At 38.6% G+C, this 21,425-nt stretch overlaps 1 protein-coding gene across 2 annotated transcripts; it reads left to right on the forward strand.

Moving 5' to 3' along the window:
• The first annotated feature begins 5,458 nt into the window (after positions 1-5,458).
• Positions 5,459-19,474, forward strand: LOC133646432 (uncharacterized). Of its 2 annotated transcripts, none has more exons than XR_009825284.1 (2): positions 5,459-5,592; positions 19,160-19,474. XR_009825284.1 is itself a non-coding variant. In XM_062041774.1 (2 exons), the coding sequence occupies exon 1, from the start codon at positions 17,511-17,513 to the stop codon at positions 18,813-18,815; it is 1,305 nt and encodes a 434-aa protein (XP_061897758.1). In that variant the 5' UTR covers positions 15,908-17,510; the 3' UTR covers positions 18,816-19,056; positions 19,160-19,474. The 2 variants fall into 2 exon arrangements, 1 of the variants encoding a protein (XP_061897758.1); XM_062041774.1 differs by lacking the exon at positions 5,459-5,592 and adding an exon at positions 15,908-19,056.
• Positions 19,475-21,425: the final 1,951 nt, after the last annotated feature.

Raw genomic sequence — 21,425 nt, forward strand, 5'->3', positions numbered from 1 at the left:
CAGCAACCCACCTGCATCCAGTTGCATTTAGTTTAGCTGTAGACAAGACATATGTGAGCGGATTATTGTCCGTGTACACAGTGCATGATGAGCTGATCAAATAGTCCCTGAATTTTTCACACACGGCCCACTTAAGGGCGAGGAACTCTAGTTTTCCAGAATGAAAATGGTAGTTCCAGCAGACACCATCAGAAACATCACCTTCCATCGCGTCCACCGGCTTGGAGCCAAAAAGCTGGAGAACAGGAGGCCGAGACCCATCATAGCCAAATTCGAACACTTTAAGCAGAAGGAGCAGGTGAGGAACCAGGGCCGAGAGCTGAAAGGAACCAACTTCAGCATCAACGACCAGTTTCCAAAGGAAATTCTCGACCGGCGACGCCATCTGTTTCCGCTTCGCAAGAAGTTTATCACAGAGGGATGCCGTGCAGTCATCGCGGTGGATAATATTTTCATCAACGGCCAACTTTACCGTGATCCGGACACAAACTGGATGGAATTGTTTGGGTGACCCCAAACTTTTGAACGGTAGTGTATATATGTTTTAAAAAAGCGTATACACATTCTATAAAAGGCACAGATGACTTGACTTGACTTTATTTATTCATGCTTGCAGTGGAGCCAAGGCCCCACTGAAAAAACAGCTGAACTTTACAATGAATATTAAACAAACAAAGATAAAAAAAATTAAAACAACAGACAGTATTTTATATAAAAAAAAACATTTTCATTTTCAGGGCAACAGCAGCATGGAAACTATTAGCATTCTGGTATATGACTGTATTACTTATTTAATTAGATAGTATTATTATACAGTTTAATTGCAGTATGCAGGGTAGAGTTTTTAAGTCTCTTTGTCTTGGCTTTGGGCTCGGGTTCAGCCAGCTTATGTTGGTTCCTCAATGTCCTGGCAGTGCGGCTGCCTCGTGTTGGAGGTAGCAGGTCATGCAGAGGGTGTTGCTCATCATGCATATCCCTGACCAGCTTCACTGCAGCCTCCTCTCTCCTGGTCTGGAGTGATGGTAGGGGTTGTGAGATGTTTCCAGCTCTCCTCGTAATGATTTTACAGGCACATTTCTGGACTCGCTCTAGCTCTGCCTGTTGTTTTTTGGAGCAGCCCACTAAGAGCACTGAGCTATATTCCAGACTCGGCCTGATGAGAGTGGTGTAGATGGTAACAAGGTCGTCTGCAGGTAGTCCATGTCTCGCCATGACTGTGAGGTAGTGCAGCCGCTTGGAGGCGGTTTTTATTGCCTTCTCCATGTGCACATCTCCAGTCAGGTTTTGATCGAGGTGGTAACCCAGGTACTTTGTTGTTTCCACGACAGGGACCTCCTGTCCCCCCAACATCAGTGCAGGAGGTTGTGATGGATTTCGGGCAAAACATATCCGGAGTTCTACCGACTTTTTCCCGTTGAGTATCATTTTCTTATTTGCTGCCCATTCATCCAGCCTTTGTGCCTCCTGGCACATCGTTGTGTCTGACATGATGTTGGATATGGGGATCGCTCTCGATAGCCCGATGTCATCTGCATATCCGACATCAAGGGTGTCCTCAAAAACAGCATCCCGGGTGGCCATGTAAAGGAGGAAGACATATGGGGAGACAACACCCCCTTGTGACACCCCAGATGTAACTTCAATCCAGGGGCTGTGAGCTCCATTTGCCACCACTCTCTGTCTCCTTCCTGAGATGTAACTATGTAGCCAGGCTGTCAGATATGGGCACAGTCCTAGGTCCAGTATGTTTTACATCAGGATCCCATGGTCAATTACATCAAAAGCTCTCGACATATCTGCCAACAGTACTCTCACCATCGTTGGTTTGGAATCGGTTTCGGTAAGCCAGGTGTGCATTGCCCTGACTAGAGCTATTGTAGTACTGTGCTTAGGCAGATATGCATATTGATTTTTACATACGTCAAGCACTGTTGGCATAAGCGTTTTCAACACAAAACGTTTTATTGTTTTCCCCACACAAGAAGTTAGTGAGATAGGACGCCAGTTTGAGATTGAGTCAGGGTCTTGGCCTTTGGGTATGGGACAGACATTGGACTCCTTCCATACATCGGGGACACACCCCTGTTGGAAAGAGCAGTTGGCCAGATGTGTGATGACCGGTGCCAGGTCCTCTGCATGTTCTTTCAGCAGCCAGGTGGGAATGCCATCCGGCCCACTTGCTTTCTGGGGGTCCAGCCGAGTGAGGGCTAGCTTCATCTCACCTATGCTACAGATGTCACTTGGTGTAGCTCTTGGTAGGGGATAGACACAATAGGGCGTTGCTTTAGTCCACGACTCCGCAAAGAAGTTGTTCAGGGCTTCTGCAGTTTTGTCCTCTTCAACTTCTTGTATTTTGATTATTCCATCAGTTGATGATTTAGCGCGTCCTAGTCCTTTATTTATATAGTCCCACCACTCTTTGGGGTTCTTTTTCTTTAGGTTTTCCATTTAATTTTTATAATATCTAGTTTTTGCCTTGCGTATAAGTCTTTGGACGAAGTTTCTGATTTCTCTCCATTTTCCCACTTTACCCCATTTATTGTGGGCTTTTTGTCTTTTCTTTATAGCCTGTTTTATTTTCTCTGTCATCCATGGTTTGTCCGCATTTGTAATTTTTTTCAGTCGCACAGGCATGCATATGTCCATTGCTGTCTGGATATAGTTGTTAAAACTTGCTGCTTTGGCAGTGACGTCCACAGCCTCATAGACAGCAGACCAGTCAGTCATAGCAATGCATGTTGACAGAGCCTCTTTTCTTTCTGTGGTCACTAATCGAGCCCTCCTCCTCTTCACCTGTTGTTTCTGCCCTGTTGTATTCACTGGGCTCAGCACCAAGCACTTGTGGTCGCTTGCACCTAGGGGGGCAAGGGTGGTTGGGGGGCTGTAGAAGTTAGCCATGTTTGTAAAAATCAGATCTAGGGTGGCTTGCCCACGTGTATGACGTTTAACTATCTGCCGAATATCGGGGTGGGAGGAGGTCAGCATTTTTGTGGGCAATTTATTGAAATCCCCACATAAATATAGCCCCATATGGGGGGAAGACACTTTAATTGTGTCTATGGTGGTTATTAAATACTCCAGGACTTGGTCCCGGCACGATTTTGTATCTGCCCATGGTGGGTGATATAGGTTTCCCACAAATATGGTTGAGACACTGCTGGGGGTCCGGCGCGGTTGTATTTGAACCCATGCGCATTCAAAGTCATCACTCTCCAGGTCCCCTCTTCTTTTTGCCTGCAGTCTCTCATGACAGTACACAGCCACGCCCCCTCCACTATTTCCATTTCTATCTCTCCTAAATAGTTGGTAGTCCTTGATTGACAACGATTCATCCGGAATATTATTGTGCGCCCACGTCTCAGTAACACACCCAATGTCTGCATCTAAAGTTTTCAACAACAGTTCATATTCATCAGTTTTGTTTATCAATGACCTGGCGTTGCAGAGAGTTAACTTCGGCATGCGCGGCTTCTCTCGGTCAGGTTTAACACAGCGTATTTCAGCCAGGACACTCACCCTTTTCCTTTTTTGCATGGGGCTCGGTCTGTGTCCTTCTGTAACTGTTATTTTCTGCCGCCGGTTTTTTCCGGCTTTAGATCCTCACGCGCGGCTTCTTTTGCGGGCTATTCCAGTGCTTCTCAGCGTCTGTTTTATGTTTCCAATCAGCTGGGCTGCGTGTCTTTTCAAGCTCATTAGGAAGTGTGGAGGGTATTTGCGATTATTTAGTCCTTCCATCTCGTTTGAATCCTACCGATGGCCACACACTGATGCATGAAACCGTTCCCAGCGCGTTGCCCTGAAATTGTTATGATTAAAAAATACAGCGACAGCTTAAAAACACATTTAAAAATCGAGGGCACATGCCGACGACAAACACTGCGGCTGCCTTGAAGCGCCACCTGCTGGACACCAGTGTTTCCATATATACGATTGGTACCTAACAGAACTACACCTAGGACTGGTTATCTGTATAATAAGATCATTCATCGGACATCTGCAGTCTACATATAAACTTAAACATAGTGGCGTGGAAGGTGTTTATCCCTAAATCACAAAAAAGCTTGCTGGCACTACTACTACCCCTGGGCTTTCCGAGCAGGATTCTGAGACAGTCTTATATGCAACCTGGAGTTTGCGCAAGCTCCCAGAGGGGTGCTGTCTACATAGGGGTGCAGTAAACTCTAAACAGCTACACCTTCGCTTCATCAGATCAGTAGTGAGCATATTGGCTTGGACATACAGCATTCTTCTCTGTCTAAGCATTTCAGCATCATCCTCCATCTTGTCATTGGTGATCCTGTTCTGTCTCCCTGTAATGTTTGTCTGATCTTAATTGGGATTGTGCTGAAAATTTTAATTTCCCCTCAGGGATTAATAAAGTATTTCTGATTCTGATTCTGATTCTGATGTGGCCTAAGTATTTGACATTGTTGCACACACACAAGGTTTGACCAGACAAGTAGAAACCTGGGAAATTAAGATCGATCCTCATTTGTCTTACATATCATTACCATACTCTTTGTGGCATTATACTTGTAATACTATGTAATGGAAAAGGAGTCAAATTAAATAAGCTATGCTCCTTCCTACTCCTTTTTGAACAGGTTGGAAAAGAGAAACTGGAAATTGTGATATATCATGTTGTAACTGTATGTATGTTTAAAAAAAAACTCAAAACATAAATCATTACCCAATACCCACATTTTTTCATGGTTTATTTACGGAAAATCCTGATTTATCTAATTAAATATGATCCTACCATCCATTTTCTACCGCTTATACAAGTATTTTTTTTGTGGGGAAAAAGTGGTTCAAGAACCATTTTCACTCCAATCCCTTCAGTGTCCCTCTTCCCATTTTCACCACTACAGTACGTGAAAACGCATGTTTACATGTTATGATGAGCTGGTCTAAACATTAAACTTAACAGGTGCGCTGAGTCATGTGTTGACCTGCATGTTTGTCAGAGGCGCTCCACTGCTCATCTGTGTTTGTCTTAACGTCAGCAAGCCCACGTTGTGTACAAAACATACCGGGATGGACGCCAGTGTCACACACGGACATTGGCCTCCTTGAGCTTTCACAAACGCTTGTCTGCTGACACGTAACACTACCAGGCCACAGCAACCTGCCCTGCAATCCCTACAAAAGTTCATGTTACCCTCAGAGTACTCTTTTGTGCTCCAAACAGGTCGTGCACATGAAGACGTTGAAGCCACACCGACTCTCAGCTTTTTATTACAGTACAAATTGTCAAGCACAACTATGTATCACACTTCCGCAACCCAAATTACCAGGAACATGTGAGATGACCACGACCTATTAACACAGCTGTACGGTATGTGATGGTGTAGCTTGTCTAAAGTACAAAGCGTCACCTCAAAGGCAATGCTTGCAGAGAATCAAAGGCTCTGTATAAGGGCGGAAAAAGCTGCCTTAGGTTTTTACTAACCCATAACCTACAGATACAGTCACGCTGGTGCGTCCTGCTTTTGTACCTAATGCAAGAACCTTTCACATGCACGTCATCTGCCATCTCTGCATCTTGGGGTCACGCCACCAGCCAGCATGGGCCAACATAACAGCAAAAAGGTTCGAGTGTCTCCCAAGTTTTTAACTAAACTCATTTAAATAGCCCTGTTGTAGATTGATGTAATGGTGTTCATTTGTTCAGTGTAATTTTGGCGGGACATTTCAACTCACCTACACAACGAGGATACTTTTCAGGCTATGATCCACCTCCACTTATAGTAATAATCTTCTTTAAAAAGCAGATCGGCATCGGATTGTTTAGATGTACCTAATATTGTGGCTTGTGTATTAGTATTTGCACAAAAAATTTAAAAGTAAGAAAAAAAAACCTTGCAAAAGCACAAGTCTGCTAATATGACAATAAATGTTGTCACAATTAAAAGACAAAAGCAATTATTGCACACATCACATAGAAGAACATGTAAATGATACATGACATGTGAAGACCTGGATATCGTCTGATTATAGCAGGAATAGTTCTGTCATTCTGGTTGATTTATTTTATGATTATTCTAAAATGCCACACACACACGCACGCATGCACACACACACACACACACACACACACACACACACACACACACACACACACACACACACACACACACACACACACACACACACACACACACAAGATGTTTTAATGATCGCAGATCTATGCCAACAGTGTCTTGTGCTGTTTTTGCAATTTACCAGAGGCATTTTTTTTATCAGCTGTGGTGCATCTGCTGTCGTTTAGTCATAGAGTGGTTTGTTTTTTCCCCAGCATTTCCAATCCTTTTTGTTTTGCCTTTAAATGTAGGGAGGGTTAAAATGTTGCATTTAATGCTCCCTTGTGCTATATTATCAGATTGCAGAATATAAAAATGTGGTTTTGACTTGACCTATTGGGCAACAGAGGTAAAATTCCAACATTTCTGGGTTAATTGAGTGGAAACTGTGGTTTGTTAACACATTTGCAGATAACACGGATTTAGTGTCACTTAAAAAAAAAACTTGTGTGTATTCAGTGTGTCTGTATGTGTTTGTCATTAAGTGAGCTGATCCTTTTTGACCTCAGGGTCTAAAAGCTGTTTTGTATGTATGTAACTTGACTGCACGTCATTGTTTAGAAGATTCATTCAATTATGATTTTAGTTACACTGAGGTAGAAAATGGATGGATGGATGGATGCAATACTAACATTTTCTCACCTACTGTACTGCAAATCTTATGTCATGTACATCTGTTATAAAAAATAGTTTTTAAGAACATAATTTATGTTTCCCTTCAAATATGCACACAAAAATTACGAATGTCATTCAGCTTTCATCTTTGGGCCCGTTTGCTCTCACTTACAGCAATTCCTCCAACTTAGGCTAAATCCAATAGGCATATGTTTTAATTGCATATTTTTGTAGCGTAGGTTTTTGTTCTTAAACCAATAACTTAAAACAATAACTTATGGAGCTTTTTGGGGTTATGTCGTCATTGTCTGGCTATATATATTATTTTTGTCAGTAGTGTCAGTACTCCTTTCCCCCTGTTTTTCCACTTCCTGTGCACTTCACCTGCCTTGTCACAGCCAGCGTGGCACGCTGATTGACACAACCACCGTCATTTGGTGATTAGGACACGCACCCATTGACTGTCACCATCGGTGTGCTTTATATGCCAATGCCGCGTCTCACACGGTGCCGGTACATTGTTGTGTGCATGTGTTGTGTTGCTGTTTTGCATAGTGTTGCTATCGTTTGCATTTTTGCATGGCGTTTTTTTGTTGCGAAGATAATAACATTTTAATTTTTACCTGCATATTGTGTCCTGTCTCTGCATCCTGGGGACAAGATTAGCTCCTGTTTTTAAAGCATATATAACAACAGAACATGGAGATAGTGACTTCTAATACAATAGAATAGAAAGTACTTTATTGATCCCTGGGGAAAATTCAGCACCACAGTTCGCTCACAATAAACAATAAACATTTAGGTGTTTTTTTACATGTGCATAATATAAATACAGTCTATTATGTAGCATTATTCACACGTGAATAATATAAATACAGTCTATTATACAGCATTATTCACATGTGAATAATATAAATACAGTCTATTATACATTTAAGTACAGTCGAAAAGGAACATATGCATTATACAGTCTGATGGCTGTCGGTATGAATATGTCTACTATATAACAATGAACATAGATAGGCCTTATAATGAGTGACAACGTCATCTGTGATTGATTCTTCAGGCTTCTTATTGGACAAAATGAACATGACATCTGGTGGATATTTTTTTATGTTTAGAGATGTTTTGGTTGCCGCTGTCAATCTTCGCGAGAGCAGCAGTCGCATGATTTAAATAATTCGAGATGTGCAAGTTCCTTGTTTGTTTTTTTTATCAGTTTTTCAAGAGGTTTGTCGAATTTACTAACACACAAATATCCGTGAATTCTGGTAATTTATTCTCATCGGTAACCGAGTAGGATATAAAATTATTGTAAAATTCCGTACATTTTTGTCTAACCCTACTGACAACACAACATTAGCTGCAAACACATCTGAGCAGTCTGTTCCACAATTGTACATACAGCAGACTAACAAGTGATCGTAGACGTCAGAGCTGATTTTGAAACACAATCCTCCCCATCTGCCCGCATACTGCAAGATGCTGCTGCCCGAGTGCTGAAGAGGTCATAGTTATCTTGTTCTAGTTTCATTGCACAGGCTCCTGTGGGAATTTATAATCTAATCCTGATTGTAAATCCTGAGGGAATTCTCCTGAAGGAATCAATAAAGTACTATCTATCTCAAATCCTCTGTAGCTACAAAGCACAAGGATAATTGTGTCTTTGAAGATTGTTGTACCTTATCACACTATGACAACTATGCTCCCAAAGTTCACACACATTTGCGGTTCCTAGAATCCCTCAAAGTATAATGACAGACCTGAAGGCATATTCAATGGCTGGTTTGTTTGATCCAATCCCATCCGATAAATAAGCCTGAATTACAGTCATGGACTCACAGTTTCCATAGTAATGACTGAGACATTCTTGAACTTGTCATTGGCTGGCATACAATTCAAATTTACATTGCATTGGGTGATGGGCTAAAGAAGATTCACGGCTACTAAAAACATTGACTGGAAGTGTCACAAGACAAACATTTTTCAAGGAAAAACCTGGCCTTGGCACAGTTTATATGTCATGCACAAGCATCATGCATTACACACTGTAAAGTTACCAGCCTGCAGCGTTTTATGTAATAATCTCAGAAATGTTCCAGTACCACTGCAGGTCAAAAGCTTGAATGCAAAACAAGAAAGTGCCTATTGATGAAAGCATATTTTCAAAACCATAAAAAATTGCTTTGTTGGTTATGGCGTATGTTACTTCACTGCACGCCACACATGAATGAAGTTGTTTAAAAAAATACACTAGTGTTTGTCATTGTCCTTACATAAACAATTCTCAGTAACCGATGTTACCATTCAAGATGCACATTCAGAGTATAACTGTCAAGATAAAAACATCTCTAAAGGGTGTGGTCCTCAAGCATCTGGCTCGCATTTTTATGTCTGTCCCAGGGTAAAGGGCAAGGAGATTAAAGTGAAACATGAGCTGTCAGATGAGAGGTCATTGGTCCAACATGTGATTCCCGCATTTTATTTTTTAGAAAATTACGCAATGTGGCTTTATGAGAATGCACTGTGCATGTTATCTCTAATCGCTTAAAGTAAAACTGGATTTATTACGTTAATGAGTCCATGAGATGACGTGTTTGTCTGCACCTTTCGCGAAATAAAAGCACTTAAAATCTGTATTCCATAAAATTGTAACATAATTCCTAATATTCAAATATTTCTTTTTGCCCTGTATTCTAATACTCTCCAGTTCGGACACGTCTCTGCATGACCTAAACAGGAAAACGTGTCAGATGTTTCTAAAGCAAAATTACTAATAACTGTCTTAGAACAACTGTAAAGCTTTTTTTTTTAAATCAGTGGCTCTAAGTTTGTCTTTTTTTAGAAACACATCATTTAGATTTTTTTTCCGAAAAGTCTGGTGTGTAAGTAAGCCACAGTCATATTTGATTTTATTACATAATGACAACCTCTGCCCTTCTGAACTCCGTTTTAGCATACGTTTGGATTTCGTAATCCTTAGAGACAGAGTTGTACTTATGGTAACTTTACTGTTTTTACGGCTCCAGCAATACCTTCTGCAAACACTGTCAACTACTGTACATTTCTGTGTTTATGAAAACAGAATGCAACATTTTGACGTGTATACTGTCATGGAAAAATGCAGTTGTTTGCAGTGGAGTCAAACTTAGGATGAGTGTCCTGCAAAATGGCCTTGCGCTTCGTCTGCTTTCATAAAACATACTATTTAAATTATTGCTGTCAAATTAAACCGTTTTACAATCAGATTAATAATCATAATAATAATAATAATGATAATAATAATAACTATAATGGATTAGATTTACATGGCGCTTCTCTAGACACAAAGTGCTTCACAGAGAAATGAGAAACCATTCATCTGATTATTCACACTTTTGAATTTGGAATAATAGCGTTAATCACAGGTTATTACTCACTTGCATAATTTTCATTTAAATTAATCATTTAAATTTAAAAAATAAAAATATTTTTTGACCTAAAACAGGTCAAAAATATGTAAGCATGTAAAGTCAAAATAAATTGTTTGATTAATATGCATATATACATTATTAGTGCAATGTCTTTTGTGATTTATCACATCATTTAACACATTTTTTTTGAAAACCCTAATTTAAATACACATATGGAGTCAAAAGGTATGCCAATTGACCTTTAAAACAGTTGTGTGCGGTTTGTTCACCTTTGTAACCCTTTCAGGCCACCATACTTCGTTTGTGTTTCGCTATGGAGAAGCATAATGGGTCAGAGTGGATTCCGAATTAATTTTCCCTAAAAGTTAATCAGTTCCAGCTAAGGGTAGGAATCAGTGGATACCTACCTATTATTATTGGATGCACATGTATGCACTTCTTTTTATATTTACAGTATGTGTACAAAGCACTTACTTTCTTGTTTCACTACTTTACACTCAATCTGGTTTAGCAGTTAGCATATGGCTTCTCCTCTCCTTCTGCCCACATTATGTTCTGCTCTGTATTACTGTATTTAATTTAGTTAAATAATCCATATTAGGACTTTAGTCCAAAGATTCAGTCCAGGAGCGGAGGAACCGGTGAGGGCTAATTACTTGGCTTCTTTATGATGCAGAACAGAAAGGGGTTTTGTGTTTTTATTGCAAGGCAATTACCAAGGACAAACTCACAGAGCTCACCATTATCACTTCTGGATTTAGAAATGAGAAAAAAGTTATCAAAAATTTAAAGCACACCAAAATAGTCATACACATCGGCATGCTGTCTCTGTGACTACACAAAAAAGTCACCTTATAAATGCACACTTTAACCAGCTGACAACAGCCACGGTCTGGAAAGAATTGTGTGTGTGTCTATGTGTTTGTGCGTGCGCGTGCCCCCTGATTTTGAACCCGTTCCTGATTCAGTCCATGTCCCAATTTTGATGCATCTATGACTCAGTCATTTTCCCCACCCTTACTGTAGTTGCAGAGGTTAAATCATAACAAATAGTCTACCTACTTGTCATGTTAGCGCAAAAAGACGTGTTGTTGTTGCAACTTTCTCAGTATACTGTTAAAGTACCAGTATACTGAAAAAACAAGTTGACTTCATATGTTTATGTTTCATTGTATCCATTAAAACATTTCTAATTGTATTTACAATCCGCAAAGTATGTGAAATTATCTTGTAAACATCACAAAATGCCACAAATTCAGTCAGCCATTTCCGCTCCAAATATATTCGACAATTTCAATAAATCCTATGTCACTGTAATAACCCTTCTGCACTCTGACCATATTATCAGATCTGTCATACTGGAAATAAGCAAAAATTGCAAAGAGATCCTTATGTAAAACAAGAACACATATGCTGTGCTTTTCTTATGCATTCGAATTCGCAGATGATGCGGTCATATATTGTTCATCCCTCTCTGCAGTGCAAACCCTTGAACTCTTGCAGTCTGCTTTTGATGTTGTTCAGTCCCAGCTGACCCAATAAAGGCTCGTGCTAAATGCAGACACATCTAAGGTGAGGTTATTCTCAAATGGCAAACGGCTGCCATTGAACATCCCTAAAATATTAACTACTCATGGGGTCGAGCTTGAGTTGGTCACAACATATAAGTACTTAGGAATTATTATGGATGAGAGATTGTCTTTTAAAGCACACATAGAAAAGGTTGTCTCTAAGCTTAAAATTAAATTGGGTTTCTTTTTCAGAAATACGTTTTGTTTTTCCCTAAAAGTTTGGAAACATAGTGACAAATTATACCGTTTTTAAATGTCTAACTGTAGAAATTGAAGTAGAAAAATCTAAAAAAATAAATGTCAGTTGTGTTTATAAAACGCCTGGATCATGTTTAGGCACATTCAATCAAAAATTGGATTATTTGTTTATTAAGTCAAACAAGATCCATATTGTGTGCGGAGATTTTAATATTAATCTTCTGAATCCCATGGACAGTACGAAAACAACAGATTTTATAACAGGATTGTACAGCAATAATTTATTTTCCCTTATCATAAAACCAACCAGAATAACAGTAGACTTTGCCACACCGATAGATAAAATTTTCACCAATCAACCGGAGAATCAAATAACAGCAGGACTACTACTCAATGACATAAGTGATCATCTACCTGTATTCAGCATTTTCTACAATTTTTTTTATAAGAAAAAAGCCAAAACAGCAGTTCAATATAGATTTGTCAGACACCAAACACCAGAAACTATGGCAGCATTCAAGTCTGAGTTATGTGCTCAAGACTGGGGGGAGGTTTATACCTCCACAGACCCGGATGAGGCATATGAAACTTTTCTTAACATTTTCATAAAACTGTATGATAAGCACTGTCCAATTCAAAAACATGACAATAAGGACAGCACTGTTAAGGGCAAACCGTGGATCACAAGGGGAATTATGAAGTCCTGCAAAAAGAAAAATTATCTTTACAGAAGACATTTAAAGCACAGAACCAAAGAAACCGAACACAAATATAAAACGTACAAAAATAAGTTAACACAAATAATAAAGCAAAGCAAAATAACATATTACTCTAACCTATTAGAACAACATAAAAATAGCATCCAGGGTATGTGGAAAGTTTTAAATGGTATCATTAAAAAAAACATGACAAATAAGGAACAACCAAGTTAGTTCATAGAAAATAATCAAACTATAAATGATCCTAAGGAAATAACGGATGCTTTTAACACCTTCTTTGTGAATGTTGGACCCAATTTAGCAAATTAAATTATACAACCCGAAAACAGTGTCAAATTTAATGAACAAACCATTCAAAGCAACTTAGAATCGTTTTTATTTCTCCCGTTCATGAAAGTGAAATTACAGAAATTGTAAATTCTCAGAAAAACAAGAAGTCAACAGACTGCTGTGACTTGGACTTTTCTCTGATTAAAGAAATTGTTGATTTTGTTGATTCACTTATGTATGCAATATTTCTTTTATAAAAGGTGTCTTCCCAAAGAAGATGAAAACTGCAAAAGTTATTCCCATCTTCAAAAGTGGAGATGAGCATCAGTTCACCAACTATAGGCCTATTTCTTTACTCTCACAATTTTCAAAAGTCCTTGAAAAAGTATTTGTATCAAGATTAGACAGTTTTATTGATAAGCATCACTTGCTAAGTGAACACCAATACGGTTTTCGATCAAACAGGTTCACTCCCATGGCAGTGATGGAATTAGTTGAGGAGGTAACCACTGCAATTGATAAGAGGGAGTTTGCTGTTGGCGTTTTTATTGACCTGAGCAAGGCCTTTGACACCATCGATCACAAATTACTTTTAAACAAAATGCAGAGGTATGGTGTCAGAGGTCTTGCTCATGATTGGTTGAAAAGTTATCTTGGTGGCAGAGAACAGTATGTGCATATGAACAATGTAGATTCAGATAAAAAGATTATAACACATGGAGTACCCCAAGGTTCTGTACTGGGACCAAAATTGTTTTTCTTGTATATTAATGATATTGTCATGACGAGGAGTCGAACGCACGTTTCCTCTGCAGCTGGTACTGCAGGCACCTCTGTTAACCCCTCTACTGGCAGCACACGCAGACACACCTCTGCTCGCGCTGAGCACAACACGCCCACACAGCAACAGCCTGCAAACACTTAATCATCAGCGCACCTGGACTTGACGAGGGGGAGCGGCATAAAGACCAGCGGACCCGAGGAACCTTTGCCAGGAGGAGACCAGAAGGAGGGTGCGGGGCGTTGGGCCAGGAGAAGTTTGGACGGAAGGCGGAAGTAAACCAAGAGCGGTGGCTAAACACGTGAGAGTATCCAAATCTTCTTGGCGGTTGTGCATAAGCTGTTTTGTGACTGGATCGAGATGGAAGGGGATAGTGACGGGATATATGAGGAAGGTATGGACGTGGATAGGACTAGAGGGGAGAAAGGAAAGAAGGGGAGCGGAGGGCATGAAGGAAAGTCGAGTGCTAAAAGAGCCCATGAAGAAGATGAAGAAGTAGAAAAAAGGAAAAAGACTATGGAAGATAATTACAGGATTATATATACATTTAAATCAAGTCAAGACATGAATGACATAAGTTTAATGACACTGGTTAAGGGGTTAAAGAAGGACCTCGGAGAGGTGGAGATAGCGAAGGTGCTTAGGGACGGACGACTTTTGATAAAATGCAAAAATGGAGAGCAAAAAAGTAAAGCAATGCGGTTGCAAAAACTGTGCAATAAGATAATAAAGGAAAAAATGGAAGTGGGAGAACGAAAGGGGTCAAGAGGAGTAGTGACAGGAATTCCATGAGGTGAAAATTTAGAAGAATTGAAAAGACAAATAAAAGGGGGAACTGTCAAGATGATGACAAGAATGATGGCATATAGAAATGGAGAAAAGACGGAGAGCGAATCAGTATTAGTACAGTTTGTCGAGGAAGTCCTCCCGCAGAGAATTATGATTGGGTTTTTAAGCTTTTATGTTAGAGCTTACGTCCCACCCCCAGTACGCTGCTTCAAGTGCTAACGCTATGGGCACATAGCCAGTGTGTGTCATGCTAAGTTGAGATGTGGAAGGTGTGGAGGGGAGCATGAATATGGACAATGTGGAGACAATGATCTGGTCAAATGTTGTAACTGTGGCGGGAATCACACAGCAACGTATGGGGGATGTGTCATTAGGAAACAGGCAACAGAAGTACAGCAAATCAGAGTAGAAAGAAATATTACATACGCAGAGGCAGTTAAAGTAAGAAATCAAGAAAGTGCAGAACAAGATAGAAGTGAGAATAGTTCAGAACGAGACAGAAGTGGCAATAGTTCAAGTAATAAAAAACAAGAGGCAGCAAATACAGGACTTTCTATGGACAAGCTAGTTGTGTTCCTGGCATATGTCATAAACTGTACAGAACAGGCAAGAAATAAAACTGAGAAGATCAAAATAATTGTCAAAGCAGCAGCAAAGTTCTTAAATTTAAAAGAACTATCTTGGGAACAGGTACAAGGTGAACTACAGAGAGTAGACGAGACAGAGTCATGTTACCACAATCCAACGCCATGTTGATTAGTCAGTGGAATGCCAGAAGTTTAGTAGCAAACGGACAGGAACTAAAGGGATATATTAATAATATGAAAAATAAACCACATATAATATGTATTCAAGAAACCTGGATGAAGCCAGAATTGAGCTTTATAATAAAAGGATACGTAACCATACGTAAAGATAGGAATGATGGGCAAGGAGGAGGATGTGCCATATTTATTAAAGAAGACATGCATTATACAATATTAAAAGAAAACCAAGAACTAGAAATAGTAGGGGTAGAAGTATGGAATAATAAAGAAAGATACAAAGTGCTAAACTTCTATAATCCGTGCAAGAAATTACAAATTCATCAACTAGAAAAAATAGTCGAGCACTGGAGTGGCAATATCATTTGGTGTGGTGACTTTAATGCACGTAGCACAATGTGGGGTGAAAGGGATGACTGGAATGGGGAAACATTGGAAGCATTTTTGGAGGAAAAAGAACTGGTGTGTGTGAATGATGGGTCGGGAACAAGATTAGATGTAGTTACGGGTAAAGAAACAGCAATAGATTTAACACTGGTGTCACAAGGGTTAGCAGGAAAGGTAGAGTGGGAAGTAAATAAAGACAGCACTATAGGAAGTGATCACTACCCAATCTTCATTGACATAAACATAAACCAAAGGACAGAAAGCACTAAAAAAGAAGGATGATGGAAGTATAATCACGGTGATTGGGGACAATTTAGGGAAAGTACCGACATGACATTAAAGGAAGTGGATATAAATCAAGATATCGAACAACTAAATACAGATATTACAAAGTGCATAATAGAAGCAGCCAAAAAAAGCATACCAAGGAGTAGTATAGGGAAAAGAAGGAAGATAGTGCCGTGGTGGACACAAGCGTGCACAGACGCAAAAAAAGAACGGAATAGAGCATTTAGAATATTGAGAAGAACACATAATTTCCAAGAAATGATCCAATATAAAAGGCATCAAGCTAAAGTAAGGTACGTTATTAAAAAGACAAAAAAACACTATTGGAGAACGTTTTGTGAATCATTAAATAGAACTACTCCTTTAGGCCAAGTGTGGGGAATGATCAAGAAAATGTCAGGGATCAGAAGTGAACATAAAAATCATGTTATGAAAGATGGGACACGGTGTGTGGTAGAGAATAAAGAAAAAGCAGAACTTTTAGCAAAGACATTTGTTAAAGTGCACAGTAATGATAATTTGAGAAATGTACAAAAACAAAAGAGAGAAGAAACAATTAGTTTAAATATGGGGGAAATGGTGGAAGACAATGATAATAGTTTAACCAACACTATAGATATGAAATTTTCTTTGAATGAAATGGTTCAAATATTGAAAAAGGTTAAAAATTCAACACCAGGAACAGACCAGGTGAGTTATCAGATGATCAAAAACTTAAGCAGCATTGGCAAAGAAGTGGTCTTGAAATTATGTAATAGGATATATGAAGAAGGGAAATTACCAGCAGAGTGGAAAGAAGCTCTAATAATTCCGATATGCAAACCAGGGAAAGACCCGGAAGAGGCAGGTAATTATAGGCCGATAGCATTGACCTCAAATTTGGGTAAAGTAATGGAAAAAATGATTAATGAAAGACTAGTATATTATTTACAGTCAAAAGAAATAATAAAAAACTACCAAAGTGGATTTCGCAAAGCAAGAAATACAAACGACCCAGCATTGCAGCTGGAAGAGGAAATTAGAAAGGGACAAATAAATAAAGTATAATTGCAGAATTTTTTGATATAGAGAAAGCTTATGATATGTTGTGGGAACAGGGGTTGCTGATAAAACTAAATATAATTGGGATTAGAGGGAAAATGTATAGATAGATAAAAGACTTTTTAACAAGTAGAAAAATATTAGTAAAAATAGAGAATGAATACAGCAGAGTGTATGAAGTGGAAAATGGGACCCCGCAAGGGAGTATAATAAGTCCAGTATTATTTTCAATAATGATAAATGAAGTTTTTAGTGAAGTGGAAGGGTTAGTGGATGTGGCACTGTTTGCTGATGATGGAGTGACGTGGAAGAGAGGTAGAAATACTAATCATATAGAAAAGAAGATCCAAAAAGCGGTAAATAATGTTCAAGAATGGGGAACGGCGTGGGGTTTAAGATTCTCTGTTGGAAAGACAAAAGTCATAAATTTTACAAAGAGGAAAGTACAAAACAAGATCCAAATTAAACTCTGGAGAAAATATAGAAGAGGTACAAGTATTTAAATATTTGGGTGTATGGTTTGATAAAAATATTAACTGGTCAACCCACATCAGCAAAATAGTGGAGAAAAGTAAAAAGGTGTTAAATATAATGAGGGCTTTGAGGGGTAAAGACTGGGGGGCTGATAGGCAGACATTGAAAGCAATATACATCAGTTCAATTCGATCTGTTATTGATTATGGATGCATTATTTATCAATCTGCTGCAAAAACATTACTTGGGAAAATAGACAGGATCCAATCACAGGCTTTAAGATTATGTTGTGGAGCTACTAAATCAACCCCAGTTGCAGCATTACAAGTAGAGATGAATGAAAAACCTTTAGATATGAAGAGAGATCAACTGTCAGTAGTTTATTGGGCAAACTTAAAAGGGTCCAAGCAAGGACATCCAACCCATCAAGTACTATTAAACTGCCAAGAAAAAGAGAAGAAAAAAATGAATAGTTTTGGGTGGATAATAGGAGACAGATGTAATAAAGTTCAAATTGATAATATTAAAGTTAGCCCTACAGTACCAATCCCCGCAATACCACCGTGGATGTATGAAAACCCAAATGTAAACATGCAATTACTAAAGAATAGAAATTTAAATAGTTACCAGATAGAACAATGGATTGAGGAAACGTTTTTAGACAACATCATGGTGTACACAGATGCATCAAAAACTATAAATAATAAGGTAGGAGCAGCAGCTGTTATTCCACAAGGAAACATAGTATTAAATAAAAGAATTAGTGATAAATTATCTGTTTTTAAGGGAGAATTGGTAGCAATTTATATGGCAATTCATTGGATAGAAGAAAATAAAGCAAGAAAAGCAGTCGTGTGCTCGGACTCCAGCAGTGCATTGACTAGCATAAAAAACATAGCGTCAGAAACAAGACAAGATTTAGTTTATGAAATAGTTCAGGCAGTCTACAGAATAAATAAAGCGGGAGGTGTGGTAACATTTCTTTGGGTTCCTGCTCATGTAGGAGTTGAGGGGAACGAATTAGCTGATAAGTACGCAAAACAAGCAACCACTAAAACAGAAGTAAACATGGAGATTAAGCACAGTAAAGAAGAAGTGAAGAATATCATTAAGATAAAACACAATAAAAAGTGGCAGGATAATTGGAATAAGGAAACAAAAGGTAGAGAGTATTACAAAGTCCAGAGGAGAGTTGGTGTAATGAGAGGAGGCAATAGAAATAGGAAGGAAGAAGACATTATTACTAGAATGAGATTAGGACATGCATATCTAAATAGTTCATTGAAATTGATGGGGAAATATGCTACAGGACTGTGTGATTCTTGCCAACAGATAGAAAATGTAAGACATGTTTTAATACATTGTAGAAAATATAATAGAGAAAGGGAAATACTGGGAAATAAGTTAGCGAAAGAATATTAGGTTAGCAGTGGAAGATATATTAGGATTGCACTCAGAACACAGGTTATAAAGCAATACACAAATTTTTTTAAAACACTGGGTTAAATAAAATAATTTAGAGTAGGAATCCACCTCGATCCACACTCCATTACAGTAGGTGGCGGTAATGCTCACCACAAGGTTGCTTGCCAACCGCCATAAAAATCACAAGAAGAAGAAGAAGAAGAAGAAGAACCTTTGCCAGAATGTCGCTAACCTTCCAGTAAGCATCACGTCTGGCATTCCCTTCCCCCGTGATTTCCTCGTGCTTGTTTTGCTCTCTCTCCGTGTTTCCCCCTGGTTCATGTCCTTTTGTATTTCCACAGTGACTCCCCTGTCCTCCGTGATCGTACCTTGTCACTCAACACCCATCCGGATTCCTGACTGCCCTCCTCGATCCACGACCTCCCTGCTCGGACCCAGACCACGCTGCCCTGCTCTTGCCCACGACCTCTTGCCTGTCCACGAACTGCCGCTTCATCTTGCTCCCTTGGATAACGACGAAAGATACAACCAACATTTACAGACAACAACCCTTGGTAACATTTACATTATTAATTTTACACATAGTCAACACCCACTCACTTTGAGTAGCATACACATGCCACGTATTCATCAAAGGTTTAAAATAAACCCTGTAAACCGCAGTCCTGCCCTGGTTGTCGCCTCCTTCCCTTCTCTGAGATATCTGTAAAATCTTTAAAAAACTCAACTGTATTTTCTTTGCTGATGATACAAGTCTGTACTGTTCTGGGCAAGACCTTGGCCAACTCCTAGAGACTGTAGAGAGTGAACTCCACATACTAAAGCAATGGTTTGATGCCAATAAACTATCAACCTAAATGAAATAAAATATATAATTTTTGGAAATAGGAAAAATAACATACAGTGTCATATAAGAATTGATGATATGGAGATAGGGTGTATTCAACAACATTTTTGGGGATCTATATAGATGATAAATTAAATTGGAAACTGTATACAAATATACTCAAGACAAAGATGGCAAAAATCATTGCTATGTTACATAAAATTAAAAACTGTAAATCAAAAGGCTCTTAACATGTTATATCATTATTTTGTACTCCTATATCTTAATTATTGTGTTGAATTCTGGGGTAACAATTACAAATCAAACATCAACTCTATGTTCTTACTTCGAAAGAAAGCGATTATAATTGTAAATTATGCGGATTATCATGACCATACCAATGCTCTGTTTATTAAATTAAAAACATTAAAACTGCACGATCTTGTTAACCTCAACACTGCTCTTGTGACGTACAAAGCTCATAACCACATGTTGCCTGGGTGTCTACAGAAAGAGATTCAAACCCAGAGAGAATCCCTATGACCTCAGAGGTTCAGCTGTCTTTCAGAAAGCAAACATAAGAACAAGCTTAAAAAGTAGATGTGTTTCTGTCAGGGGGGTTCAACTGTGGAACAGCTTGGATGATTCCTTAAAATGGTCCAGTTCCATTCACACATTTAAAAAAAACTTTAATACCAATGTCTTGAAAAAATATATACTCTTGAATCAACACAGTAGTTAATACTATGATCAATGTTAATTAAAACTAAATGTGGGATATAAATAATAATGGAAGTATAATTGTTTGTATATAGTATATAATTGGTGAAAAGGTTTAACATGTGTACAAGGATATTTCACATGCCTTTACTGTGTATATAATTTAACAATATTTATGTGGTGTACAATGTGTATTTATAGTATGTTGTGAAAAGGAAATTTCATAATTTTTGGAAGCTCATCTTGTATTTGACATTGTTTATAGGGTTAGGCGCAATAAGTGTTCAACTTCAGCCTAAACCCTTTCGGTCTGCAACATTTTTAATTTATGAATGTACAACTGTTTGTTTATGTAAAACTGTTTATTTTGTTGACCATTGACCGAAGAAATACTAAACCAAAACTAAACATCTGATCTCATCCACCCTTATTCCTTTACTTGATTATGGAGACTTTCTTTTTATGAATGCACCTGGCACCTAAAAAACTAGACACTGTATATTACTGTGCCTTACGTTTTATTACTGGTTGTGGAAATCTTGTCCACCACTGCACTTTGTATGCAAAGGCAAACTGTCCATCTTTAACTGCCCGAAGCCTTTCTCGATGGATAGTTTTTATATATAAATGTCTTCTTGGACTTGTCCCCACCTATCAGTGTTAATTTGTGTAAGCCTACGCTCACAGGATGTCCTCCACATGTTGGTTCCTAGAGCCAACACAGAACTTGGTTAAAAAAAGCTTCAGCCTTCAGTTCTGCTGCTCCCTGGTCATGGAATGACATCTAGGAAGATCTGAGGCTACCAAATTTGATCACTTTGGGAGAGTTTGAGTTGATTTTAAAAGATCGAGAGTTCTCTTGGGCATTGTACTTGCTTTTAAATGTAATTATTACTTAATCGTTTTAAATTATTTTTGACCTGTTGTGGTATGACGGCTGTTGTTCTGTTGTATTGTCTTGTTGTAATTATTATTGTAACTTTGTTTGTTCCGCCCACTTTGTCAGGTCGCTCTTGAAAAATAGATTTTAATCTCATTGAGTATTTACCTGGTTAAATAAA

This window comes from Entelurus aequoreus, linkage group LG03 (genome assembly GCF_033978785.1).
Source record: "Entelurus aequoreus isolate RoL-2023_Sb linkage group LG03, RoL_Eaeq_v1.1, whole genome shotgun sequence".
Taxonomy (NCBI): Eukaryota; Metazoa; Chordata; class Actinopteri; order Syngnathiformes; family Syngnathidae; genus Entelurus; species Entelurus aequoreus.